A 13,807-nucleotide genomic window follows, 5' to 3' on the forward strand; every position below is an offset into this window, starting at 1 on the left:
AAATGTACATTGAAAAATGGCTAAGATGGTCAATGTTATGTTATATGGATTTTGCCACTATTAAATTTTTTTAATTTTTAATGAAAAATAAAAAGCATAAATCATATTGTCTCCCCTGCTTCAAACCTAAAAAAAATAAAATAAAATCTGAATTCCTTTTCATGCTCTAGAAAACTCTACATGATCTGGTCTTCACAAACTCTCCAAATCTGTCTTCCCCCTTCTTTGTACCTGCTTAAAATCTGATGGAATAAAACTCAAATTCCTTATCATGGTTCAGTATGCTCTAGACACTCTGGTCCCACCTATGTCTCCAGCTTCACATCATTTCTCCCCACTTTTCCTGCCCATGCTTCTGCCCCACCCCCGACCCCACCACCTGAGGGCCTTCACATTTGCCTTTTTTACCCTCTCCCTGGAGCCCTCATACCAGACCTTCACAACACTGGTTCTTTCTTGTCATTCAGGTTTCAGCTCTGAAGATTGCTCTTCCATGCCAGCCTTAGAGTGGCCCCTCTCCTTCCTCTCTCTCCAGAAACTCTTTGAACATAGATGGGCATATTCTAAGGTCCAGAACAGATGTGGTGTAGCTTCAATTTAGGACTGTCTTAGATGGAAACACCTTTGGTTTGGGACCTTCTGGTTCATTCTTGTCCAGGTCTTTCCCTCTTGCCTGACTCTCCAGAATGTCTTAGTGGTTCCACTAGTGGTACACTGCTTTCCTCTCCAGTCTGTACCTCCTGGCTAACTCCTTGCACTTCTGTGCACAAACCAAGTTTTTCAAGCGCTCTGCTTTAACTCAAATGTCAATGACTTCTTTCTCGAAGCCTTCTCTGGTCAGCCAAGACCACCCAGAGCTCTCCTTCCTCTGCATGGCTTTGCCAGTTCCACTCTGGCATCCCACTTGCTGCCTATACTGCAGTGATCCTGATTTCCCCTGTAGGACAGCAGGTGTCCTGAGGAGGATGGGAACTCTAATCACCTTCCTCTTTGAACTCCCTACCTAACCCCAATAGCTTTCACAAAGCGGAAGCTCAGGAAACATTGACTGAATAAACAGTAAATGATCTCCAATTACCCTGACCTCCAGAGTATCGAGCTCCTGATTCCCAAGTGGGTGACATTCCCTTTAGGACTCAGCCCTTCCTTCTGTAGATCCACAATGCTGGGGTAATCAGTCCTGTGGACAAAAAGGGTCCTGATGAATCAAGACCTGGCCTGCCATGCTTTCTGAGCATATGACAGTAGCTGCAACTTTTTCAAAGGCTATCAGAGTTTATTCTAGTGGTTCTCAAAGTGAGGGCCCCAGACCAGCAGCATTAACATCAACTGAGTACTTGGTAGAAATGTAGAATCAGATCTACTAAGATCTGATGATTAGAAACCCTAGGAGCGGGGTCCAGCTATCTGTGTATTAACAAGCCCTCTAAGAGATTGTGACACACCGTCAAGTTTGAAAACCACCAATCTTAGCAATGTTTTTGGTCTCTGAAGCTGTTCTAGCTCCAGAGAGTGGCCCCTTTACCTGATTATTTCATACAAGTTTGTTCCACCTGCAATTACCCCTTTCTCCAAATTGATAACAATCTCAAACTGTTTCAGGGCATCCTTGCAGGGGTTTGTTTTTAACGTTACATCCAAATTGTCAGCCTTCTTTCTCCTTCCTCATACAAAGCTCCAACAAGATCCCGTTAAGTTACACAGCAGCCTCACTGCATTATGGACAATCTGATCCTCTGAACGTTTAAAGGATGCTCAGGGGAAAGGCTGTGGGACCCAGGAAACAAAGAGGTGGGGTTATTGAGGGAGAATCATGGCAAGCAGTGGCCTCAGCAGGAAGGCAAAGAACAATATGATGGGCAAAGTCTGTGGGAAGGACTCAAAGAGAGTCTTTCTCAGTCACTCTCATGCCCGGTAGGCTTGCAATTACACCGCAAGCACCGATAAAAATAGTAAAGGACTGTGGTTTTCAAAGTGTGACCCAGGCCAGCAGTATCAACATCACTTAGGAATCTGTTAGAAACACAACTTCTCAGGACCATCCCAGACCTACTGAATCAGAAACTCTGAGGATGGGGCCCTTGCAGCCATGTAGGTGGCTTTGATCACACTTAACTTAGAGAACCTCTGGTCCAGTGGACAGAAATACGGACTGTTGAGTAAGACCATCAGTTTCAAATCCTTTGGAATGCTGAAATCAGAAAGTCTGCATAAACTGCTATGCCGGCCCTAAGCCATAGTAAGCATTCAAGGCAAATCTCATTCCCTTGTCCTCTTCCTCCTTTATTTTCTTCTTCTTCCTCCTCTTCTTCATTTTCATTGTCATCTCCATCAGCTGCAGTAGCAGCAGTAGAAGCAGCATAATTTGCAATAGCTACTGAAATGACATCCCTAGATCCAAGGTTCCCCAGTTGGCCATCCTGTGACTCACGCATCTTCTCTGGCAGGAGAGGGGAGAGAATGGATGGGCAGCTCTAACTCCAGCACAGCTGCAAGGGCACCTGTGCTCAGAGCACTCAGCCCGGGTGCTGGGAAGCTTTTCAGGCAGGAGAAACCTGGCCACCAAGCGCAGATTCTGCCTCTGCTCACATCCTGCTTCCATTCCCAACAGTAATTGGAGGCCGGGAGCTCATTGTAAATTTGCTTAATTGAGCAGTTGAGGTCTTTATTGTCCTGCTGAGGAACTGCTTATAAAAGCCTGCTTCTGGGCTCACAGCCCCTTTCATGCCTGTGCTTCACTTGGTATTTTCTCCACTCTCTTCTTGTCATTGACCTGTACCTCTGGGATCACCATCTTTTCCCTGTATTGCTCTTTTAATTGTTTTTTTTTTTTTTGGTTTGCTTGTTTGTTTGTTTTTTAAACACAGATCAGAAAAACAGTCAATAATGCAGAGGGCGGGGGCAGAGGAGCTGGCTAAAGCACACGAGCCAGAGTTGGGGGATTCTAGGCGTCAGCAATACGTGGGGAGTTTCACGAAGGCTGGGAGAGATTCGAGATTTGGGGGACACAGGCTTACAAAGTATGGTGAAGCTTGGAAAAATTCAAAGCACTTCCTCATCCAGAGGAATAGAATGGAAAATGTAGCTATTTCATGACCCAGAAGCTCTGAAAGCTGTAATGATGGAGAGAAACCCAGAGGCGATAGCAGACAGAAAATTAGATATTGGTTTGCAGTGCAGTATTATGTCATTGTTTAGAGGAGGGGAAAAAAGCCTTTTCTAAAAAAATGGTTAGAGTCTACAGATGCCGTGGTTGGAAAACAGCACTCTCGTTGACCGCTTCATTACCTCAGATGTACTCAGGCGCAGAGAAATTGGAGGGTGTCCGGAGAGAAGCAACGAGACCAATGAAAGTAGTGCAGAGACTGACTAACACGAAGACAGCAAGGAACACGGTGTGTGTGAAGCATGGCTGCCTTGGCCCCAGGAGAGGTTTGGTGAGCAGATGACGGGTATTTGGGAGATACTCACATCATCCATGGAGAACGTATAGGTAGCCTCGCATGATGGTGTTTAAATCAGCCCTAATCACGTGAAAGTAAGGCATTTATTATTTGGTTGAAATCCAGGAAACCCTAGACACTTATTCCACTGGGGTGCAGGTAAGTGACAGCCCTTATAGGTGCCACTCCCTTTGTCTGGGATGCTCTTCCTCTTAAACTTGGCATGACAGACTCCTTCAATAATTCAGGTCTCAGCTTAGGTGTCACCTGCTCAGAGAAGACTTGACCTCTCTAAGAGAAGACCTTCTCCCTGCATATGTGAAAGTCACTGTAGACCTGTGCCCTTCCTCTGTTGATTTCACAGAGCAATATGAAATTATCCTCCAGATTGAATTCTTTGCTTCCTTAGTGTCCAACTCTCTGGTGGAATGCTTGCCCCAAAAGATCAGGGGTCTCATCTATCATATTCACCACTAGGTCCCCCAAACTAATTATTATTCCAATAACCACTGACACTCATAAAGCAGTTAAGTCATGGCAAGAACGCTGCTAACATAGACATGTCTATGTTAACATATTCAGGCCACGCGAAAACCTAGATTTTATCATTTCTATTTTTTTTAAGGAGAAGAAACTTGAGTCCCAGAGAAGGTGGGTGACTTTTCTAAAGTTGCACAGCTATAGGTGCTAGGGCTGGGATCTGAAGCCAGGTTCTCTAGCTTTAAAATCAACACTCTTAATCACTGCACTAGCCAGTGTGTACCCAACTAATATGTATTGAATACATGAGTCAATCAGTACATGAGTGAGTGAAGGAATGAGGATTTGAGTCCAGAACATCTGCCCAGAGCAGGAAGCAAGAAACATATTGAGGTTTCCCAACTTTAGTGAAGGTGAGTCCTAAATGACGGCCTTCAGGAATCACCCAGGTGTCATCCAGCTGCAGAGATAATCCCCATGCTGATTACCTGTGTGGTGCTGAAAAGGATCTCCATGCCCTGAGCTGCCCGGAAGGCCTCCCTGCCAGACCGGAGGTTGGCAATATGCCTGAGGCAAAGCAGAAGCGCCCTGCGGATCAGCATGTAGGAATTGGTCGTGTCATGGCTGTGCCAGTCCTGATGCAGCCGGAGCAAGATGGCGACATAGCCTCTGTTCACTGCCCTGCGGCTGTTAGACTCTGAAACCAATGGGAAAAGACAATGTCAATCACAGGCTGGCCATACCGGCCTGAGGATGTCCCAGTGTACCTCCCACAAGGTACTAATCCATCATAAAGGGAATGATAATAACTTTCCATTGGAGAAAACTGGCAGATATCACCTTAATCAAGTGACCAAAGTCAACATCAGCAGATAAGATGCCCTGAGAAAGACACACCATCGCTTTAGCATCACTTAAGCACCACTTTAGCATCACTTCAGCATCGCTTCAGCATCACTTCAGCATCGTTTCTATGATTTTCCTGCCCCAAAATGCATAACCTAAATGTTACTACGAGGAAAATCAGCAAACCCAAAATGAGGGACATGCTGCAAAATATCCAATCTATACTTTTCAAAAATGTCAAGGTCATGAAAAGCAAAAACAAAACAAAAAAAACCAAACAGGAATTGAGCTAACAGAGACTAAAAAGACATGGCACATCAGTATGATATATAATTATAATTTAGATCCTGGACCAGAAAACAATTTTTTTTTTCTTTTGCTACATAAGGCGTTAGTGACGCAATTGGTAAAATATGAATAAAGTGTTTAGATTAACCCATAGTATTGTATAAATGTTTACTGTCAGATTTTGATAAACTATTATATGTTTATGTAAGTGAATATTCTTGTTTTTACGAAATTCGCCATTGTGAATGTCTATAACATTCTCAAATAGTTCAGAAAAAGGATAATAGTGTGTGGGGAGAGAGAAGAAAGGAGGTGGGGGGAATCCACGGGATTTCCATTCCTCTTTCCTAAGCTTCAGTAGACTTGGGATATTGTCATTTGGGTTGAGCAAACTATAAGGCTTAGGTTGGAAAGGAGAGGACCCTGAGTGACAGACATAATGTCAGGAAGGCTGCCATGTGTAACAGATGCGTTGGGTGTTTTACCTAAAGAGAACGGAAGCCAGATCATCAAGGGGTTGGCTCCGTCCAGGAAGGGAACTCCTCAGGCTCAAGGCTACCCAAGAAGGAGCTGGTCTCTATGTGGTAATGAGCAACGTGGCACCAAAAACATCCAGAAAGAGGTTGGAAGTCCATCCAGCAGGGATGTGAGGACAGGGCTTCCTTACATCTGACAGGAAGCTGTAGTAGCATGCTCTTACAGTTCCCTTCCCCTCTTTCACACCATGACTACCCCTTGTTAGTTGAATGACCCTGCGTGAGACCTCCCATGAGACCCCTCTGATGGGTGAATGATTTCTTCATTTTTCCATTATGAAGAAAGAAAGGGGGAAGAATGGTCCAAGATACCTCTCTCAAGAGTCCACATATACCACTTTTCACGTTAAACTCTTCTGCCTACAGGGTTGGCGGACAGACCAGTTCAGGTCTACCCAGTAGATGGGGAGATAGATACTCTCTGGATCCTGGTCCTCTCTACCCCTGTGGACTAGGTACCCCGAAGAACTCTAACAGGCTGACTCTCAGGAACAAACGCCCACATCTTGCAGCTCTGCCCTCTCACGACTGCATTTCTCCATTATCCATACTGTTCATGCTGGTTTATGAGACAATCTATGTTTCTGGCCGAGCATGTGAGAGAGAGATCCCCTGAGCTGTAACTGGATAAGCAAAATTTCAGCTCCAAGTCAGATTTTTTCCTAAGACCATATAAGTACACGTGAGTGAAACGATAACATGGAAATTCAGTGCTTTATTCCAGAAGGGTTTTATCATAATATTAATGGAATTCTCCTTTTCTTCCACTTGTTTGTCAAATTCTAAATTGTCAGGCTTGCCTGAGCCCCACTGAAATTTTTGACCCATTTATGCAGTTGGTTTTATTTTTTTTTTCACTTTTTACAACATCTCATTCAGCGATGACCCTAAATTGAGAGCCATGAGCTTTATTCACTCCATGATGTGTTTGTGGAAGGTTGAAATCACCTTCATTACCTCCTTTAATGAATTATTCTTTCGTATCAAAAATATTTCTCTCCTCGGCTGGTCCCGGCCACAAAGCACTGGACTTCTTTACTGCCTAAATGAGGTTCCAGCCTATCCAATATCTGATGTTTAAAAGAAAGTTGAGGATTAGGTAGGAGGTATTAAAGGAAACTATTGCCTGCTGAAAAGAAGACAGAATGGCAAAAACAGTGCATGGAGGTCGCATGGGCAGTGGGAGGTTAACTTTTGTCTTTTATCTATGTTAAGGGTATGAGACTAATAATGTGTTATCCTCATGACTTTCATCTCCCACTTCTGGGGGAGGGGGAGGGAGATAACGAGAAAAAAGTCTTTAATTGTCTGAGAGAAAAAATCCCTTATCAGATCCCAATGATTTTATTCACCATTTTCTGTTAATCTTCAACAAGCTGTCATGTTTACTAACATCGAAAATAGCTACACCTCCTCCCCCAACCCCTACCCTAAATCAGTCAATCTTTCTCCGTGAATGGCTTGGGAGTTTTGCAAAAGTCAATATGCACCTGAAACCCGACAAGAGATCCATCAAGCTGAACAAATGTAGAGGGGAGCCGAAGAATGAAATGAGGGTCACTGGGATCTGCAACTTGCAGGAGTTTGAGAAGATCTGAGGGGAGGACAGTGCTTCTCTCAGGGAGGCCACATAGGAAGGAGAAGATGTGGGGTTTCATACATTCCTTTGGGTGAGCTCAGGGTTTGGAGGCCAGAGAAGATCCCCAGACCAGCCGTACTACTTTAGTCTGTTTATGTCAATGGCTTCTTCCTAAGATTTCCTTGGAAAAAGAGTTCCTGTTCCTTAATTTTTTAAAAAAATTTCCAAAACAGATTGGTTTATGTTAAACTGGTTGGAGGATGGGGTGGAATGGACAGAGAGGACTTCTGAGGACCTTTAATTTAACAGCTCACCTCCACCCCCTTCCCCATCCAAAGGCGCTCTCCATGCCCCCTTGTCTCCATCAGCCCCTCCCTGGCAGCCTCCTGCTGAAGTTCTTATCTGGCCAGTTTTCCTGTGGCAAATCTGCATCCTTGTCCTCTCCAATTTATCCTCTTAAGTTCTACTCTTTCTACCTGCCTTTCCAGATTTTATCCTCCTGAAGTCATATTTGTAGCTAATTCTCAATCTAAAATGTGATCTCGTGCTCTCCTTATTTTTACCCCAGGTATTTCTTCACAGAGGTTCGAATGTTTTCTTTAGTGCAGACCCCACTGATGCAGCAGATTTTTACATGCATGAAGAAAGAATAAAAAAATGAAGGGAATATGCCAAGATATCAATAGTACTTATGAGGGAGGAAAATATTGATGATTCTATTTGCTTTGGATTTTTTTAGACTAGACTTAGACTTTTCTGTAGTTTTTATTCTCCACATACTCTGCAATGAACTTTGACAATCAAGAAGAAAAAAGACAGGTTACCCTTTGACAGGAAGTCCGTAGTCTATAGGCCATGCCATGTTGTAAGTGCTTGTGGGCAGGACAAGCAGTCCCCAGGTTGCCATAGCAACCAATTCACCTTACCCCATCCCTTTCGAAAGTGAATTACCTACCTTGCCCCTGAAGGTATTTGAGAGCATGATCATCTCTATAAAGATGTTTGTCTTTTAACAGGAAAGTCCAGACACCTTCAAGACTCAAAGACTGGATTTCTCATGGGGAATTTCCAGCCCCATGACAGGTTGGTGGAGAAGTGCTTGGTGACCCAGATTATAATACCTGCAAGCAACCCAACGCTTTGCCACTTTTATTGGGCAAAACCAGAGGAAATTTCCATGACTGCTCTTTGTTTCCCATATCTGAGAATTTCATCACCCCTTTTAGAGTAAAGAGATAGCTTGAAGTGGAGGAAAAGTGGGAACCTGCAGCAGAGGAATGAGCTGGATGCTTTCACAACCACAGCTCTAGGAATGAGACATACAAATTTGTGCAGACCTCCAAACTCATCTTTACTATCCTTGTGTACCCTTCACTGCCTTGCTGGGCAGACCCTTCAGCTGTCAGCTTTCTTTCTGGAGTCCTTGCACATGGCTGTGACCTCCACTGCTTTCTAGCTGTGTGACCTTGAGCATGTTACTTCACAGCTCTTGTCAGTAAGTCTTTATCTAAAAAACAAACAAACAAACAAAACTGATAACAGTCCCTTCCTTGTGGAACTGTTGAGAAAATTAAATGAGATAATATATATAAAGTAGATAGCTCATGCCTGGAACGTAATAAGCACTCAATACTTGTTGCCTATTATAATTGCCATCATCAACATGATAAGCATCATCTATTTACTATTCCAACTCCGCCTCTGTAATTTTGGACAACAAACCGCCAAATGCTCAGGACATGAACAGATTCCTTTGGACAGCCTCACGCAAGACTAGGAGCGCCAGGATCACATAGTTGTTGATCTGCATTTTGGCTCTATCATTTATCAGCTGTGTAACCTTGTTTAAGTTACTAAGTCTTTCTGGACTACATGTCCATCATCTGCAAATATTAAAGCAAGATAAAAGAGAGATAACTAAAGCATCACCCTTACAAGTCCATTATAAGGAATGAATGCATAGTGTAGCAGCTGGCATCAAGTATGTGCTCAATAAATGATAATCCCTTCCCCAGAAGGATGACGTTCAAACTTCAAATTCACTTCACTAGTGAGAATAGCCCAAGGAAAAGTTTCAAAATAAGTAAAATTTATAACCACAGTCCTTCAATCCCCATGTAATGTAATCAATTTCTCATCCCAAATGCCCACACATCTCACATAGCTGCCTATCTGTCCTTAGACACCCCAAACATACATACCAAGGACCATTCCCCCACGTTATCCCAGGAGCCCTTACAGACAATGTCCATAATGTAGCACTTTTTAGTTCCCCTCTCTGACCAACTTTACCCGAGTTGGGTCCCATTACACTAAAGCTTTTTTAGAAGACTGGGTAGTGCTGTAAGATCCTCTTGATTGATAATGGTTAAGTGTTTAATAACTCACCCTTGCTTTTGATAAGCACATACACGAGTAAGAATAAATACAAGGATTCGAGGTTCTCATCATTCTTAAGAACAGAAACCATCTTCAGCCACATAGCATAGTAGGACATTACTATCCGAAGAAATTCTTGCCCAGGAAGATTAAATAGTTTTAGTAAACAGATTTATTTCCTTCTGTTTCAGGAACTTCATGAAAATTCATTCATATGAACTATTGACAATTCAGCTAGCCCTTTTCAGGACTGTGGCCCCCTTCTCATAAGAGAAGACCACTCAGCTGGGCTTATCAAACATCCCTCCCCAAGGTTTGCCTCCAAACCCTCTCCTCACTGGATCCCCCAACTGAGCAATTATATCACAAACACTGCCTGATCTTCATCAGGACTCCACATGCAAATACCCACCTGGAGCCACAGCACTCGCACCGTATAATATCCCACCCTAGAAATCCCCCTTTGGAGACATTACTACAACCCAAGATAATGGTGACCTTAACTACAGCAAACAATCCACTGCCCTCTGCAACAGTGCTCTTTTCAGGGAGTCAATTTAGAAGATGTTTCTGGACAAAGCAGGCTTTTACCAAGACTTCTAAATCATATTACATGAACAATAAGCTGTCTGTTTTGCCACTGTAACACCAGTTACAGTTACTGTGTATTTATTTACTGAATGTTTCCTATGTGCTCAGCATTGGGCTAATCATTTTACATGATCATCTCATTTATCTCATGGAAATGCTTGAAGATAAGCATTATTTGCCTCCTCTTACAAATGAAGACACAGAGGCTGAGAGAAGTTAAATAACTTATTCAAGTCCTGAGAGCTTATAAATGGCATGTGGAGAATTCAAATGGAATCCCCCATCTGCCTCCAAAGCTGACATCCCACATCATTATCCCCAGGGCTGGTTTGTACAGATTACACTGTTTTGCATTCAGATAAAGACCTTTAACAGTTACCAGGAGAACCAGCTTCTTGAGTAGGGTTTCCGAAAGGCTGAAGGAGACGAAGTCCCCGGAACAGCTGAGGTGCTTGAGGGGCGAGGCTTTCAGCCAAATCGAACCTGGCACGGTCCCTCCGGCCAGTCGCCCTCCTCTGTCTTCTCTGCTCCCTCCCAGGCCCCTAAGTTGTGGCGAAAGTTGATTTTTAACAGGAGACTCAAGAAGGTTTAAAGAGCCAAGGGCTTCCCTGGTGACGCAGTGGTTGAGAATCCGCCTGCCAATGCAGGGGACACGGGTTCGAGCCCTGGTCTGGGAAGATCCCACATGCCGCGGAGCAACTGGGCCCGTGAGCCACAGCTACTGAGCCTGCGCGTCCGGAGCCTGTGAGCCACAACTACTGAGCCTGCGCGTCTGGAGCCTGTGAGCCACAACTACTGAGCCTGCGCGTCTGGAGCCTGTGAGCCACAACTACTGAGCCTGCGCGTCTGGAGCCTGTGCTCCGCAACAAGAGAGGCCGCGATAGTGAGAGGCCCGCTCACTGCGATGAAGAGTGGCCCCCGCTCGCTGCAACTAGAGAAAGCCCTCGCACAGAAACGAAGACCCAATGCAGCCAAAAATTAATTAATTAATTAATTAATTAAAAATAAATAAAGAGCCAAATTAACAGCCGATGGTGCTTCGGCTCCCTGGAGGAGATGTTCAGGACCCCTCCTGACGCCCGGCAGGGACCCCTGAGGCCAGCCCGGAAGTCAGGCCCAGTACATGGGCGCAGGGCTGCCGAGGCAGAGTCTGCTCTCAGCCTCTCCCCGGCAGGTGCTTCAACGCTCCTCACAAAGGAGAAGCCGCGCTGTATGTACTGAAACATAACTAATCTTAATGTCATCAGTAATGGAAATTACACTCCATTATCATTAGCTCAAATAAGAATAATGATATGGAATTAGCTTGCAGGTATTTTTTTCTCTTTGTAAAATAGATACTTTTCACTAAACTTGGCTCTAAAGTAAATTTGGGTTTCAAGCCAATCTTGTTTTCCCATTGACTGCCTTTTGAAAATGAAAGATGCTTTTCCTAAGCTTCAGAAAGAGTGGCTAAGAAGGGTGAGAAACCATCCTTCACAGCATTGTTTTTAAATCTAGACTCACCTACTGTTGATTGGGTTTTTTTTAATCACCGACTGCTTCTAATACCTTTCCACAGATACATTCCCAAGCCATAGAAGTTTCTCCACTCTTGAGAAATCCTCAGAAGCCATATCTGCCTCTTCCTCCACACACCCAGCTCTTCCTCTGGTCCTTGGAGAGTACCATGTCCAAGGTGTTAGGCTGCAATGCTACAGGGGAAGGGACCACTAACAAATGGGGGCATACTCCAGACCAGAACCCCCTGCCACTTCCCTGCATCCCATATGATGAATCAATCTCACCTTGTACTTTATCAATTTTAAGGCATATATTTTTTCACATTTTAGCATTTCCAGAATTAAGATGCTTCTTACCAATGATGATGTTTCAATGACAACTGGCAGCATTTTTTCGCTCTTCGTGGCACATAAAAATTGGAGCATCTTATAGTCAATGACATCCTAGATTTGAGGAAGTAGGATTAATTTTTCAATATTTAGTTTGAGAATTCTTTAAAAGGAGCTTGTTTCCAGCAAGAAATGAGCGCTTGAGAGGTTTGCTCAGCATATGGGAATAAGCAGAGACAGTTTGTCCTGAAAGCCAGATCTTGCTGTGGCTAGGTATGCAGTGAATTATCAGCTAAAACCAAACTCATACCCTCTAAACTCCAGGAACCACCATTCATTCATTCAACAAACACACTTAACAACTACTACATGCTAGTATGTGCCAGGCAGTATTGTAAGCACTGGGGATATTAGAGCAGGAAATGAGATGCATAAAGTCTCTACTCTTAGGGGCTTGCATTCCCATGGGGGAGCTGGGGGGACCCTCAGATCCAAATAGGTGCACACACACACACACACACACACACACACACACACACACAAATTAGGTAACTTCAGACAATGACGAGTGCTACAGTGAAAATCAAATAATGATTCTAGAGGGACTGGTGGGGCTGCTACTTTAGATTGGGTGGCTGGGGCAACTCTTTGAGGAGGGGGCATTAGCACTGAAACCGGAATGTAGGAAAGAATCAGGCTGCAGAGATCCAGGGACAGAAAATTCTAGAAATCTGGAGAGCAGAGCAAGTAGAAAAGCCCAAATTTGGTGAGTACAAATAACAAAAAGTCTGGAAGCTAAAGCCAGGTGAAGAAAGTGAGGGGAGAGCAGTAGGGCAGAGATCAGAATGCGGGACCCCCACCGCTTTGACATTCATCACAGCGGGTTGTGCAAAATCAGGTGGGGGGGGGCGGCGGGTGGATATGTTGGTCAGATTTTCTCACTCTCCTTTTTGTTATTTGTTTTTGACATCTCTGCAAGAAAGCCCTTAGGAATGATCATCTTTGCCTGGACCTAAAATTTCCCAGTTTTCCTATCCATCCAGAGTTTTCTTCTGAGTCTAGATTCTTGGTCGGGAAAGAAGCACCTGCTAAGCCCTAAGACGAGCCCCAGTCCCTTCTGGGTCATTGTAGGTAGCCTTCGTCCTAGTTTCATTTTGCCATTTCCACTGTCTACTCATCAGAAGGCAACACTTAAAGAAGAAAGCCAGGATTTATATCTGGAAGAAGAAAGACAGAGCACTTCCCCACCTGCCTTTCTCCGTCAATGGATGAGGGAGACACCTGTCTGTCAGTGGCACTGCCTGCTTCTGGCCAGAGTACAGACAAGCAGCGTGGACTACAGGAAAACAAATCTGCGCGTGCAAACATCACGTGCAAATCGGTTCACGCTGTGTTATGCTTCCAGGCCTTGAGCATGCGCAGAGCAAGGTAAAGGGCTCAGCCCCTGTGCTCCTGGCCTGCTGCCCTTTGGCCTGATGTCATCCAGTAGCACAGCACTGAAAAGTCCTGAAGCAAGCGTGAACCTTGCGCTTCCTCGTTTGAACTCCACTCCTATCCCCCGTGGTCCTTCCAGTGCCCCTTCCCTACTGCCTGGAATGTGCCGGCTGCAGCCTCCTACTTGGCCCCCATGCCTCCCCTCCACTGCCCAACACATCTTACTAAAATGCACACTCAGATGCTGTCATCCTCTACTCAAAAATGTTAACAGCTCAGGGAAGTCCAGAAGATCTGTGGATGCCAACAGGGGCCTAACGTTCTCTGGGTCTCCTTGTATGGGCGTAGCAGTTGCCAGGCAGTCTGTGTGTCCCTGGGATTAGGGGGAGGGGCTAAGGA

General features: G+C 44.6%; 1 protein-coding gene across 1 annotated transcript in view; it reads right to left on the minus strand.

Annotated features, from left to right (window-relative positions):
* LOC111169336 (AGBL carboxypeptidase 1) overlaps positions 1 to 13,807 on the minus strand; it is a 199,354-nt gene that overhangs the window by 24,319 nt on the left and 161,228 nt on the right. Inside the window, exon 6 of the mRNA XM_089906228.1 lies at positions 4,412 to 4,620. Coding sequence (XP_089762354.1) covers positions 4,412 to 4,620 — 209 coding nt within the window. The remainder of the gene's footprint in view (positions 1 to 4,411; positions 4,621 to 13,807) is intronic.

The sequence above is a fragment of the Delphinapterus leucas genome, chromosome 2, assembly GCF_059928025.1.
Source record: "Delphinapterus leucas isolate spDelLeu-1000000601 "Yukka" chromosome 2, BTC_Dleu_Yukka2, whole genome shotgun sequence".
Classification (NCBI taxonomy): Eukaryota; Metazoa; Chordata; class Mammalia; order Artiodactyla; family Monodontidae; genus Delphinapterus; species Delphinapterus leucas.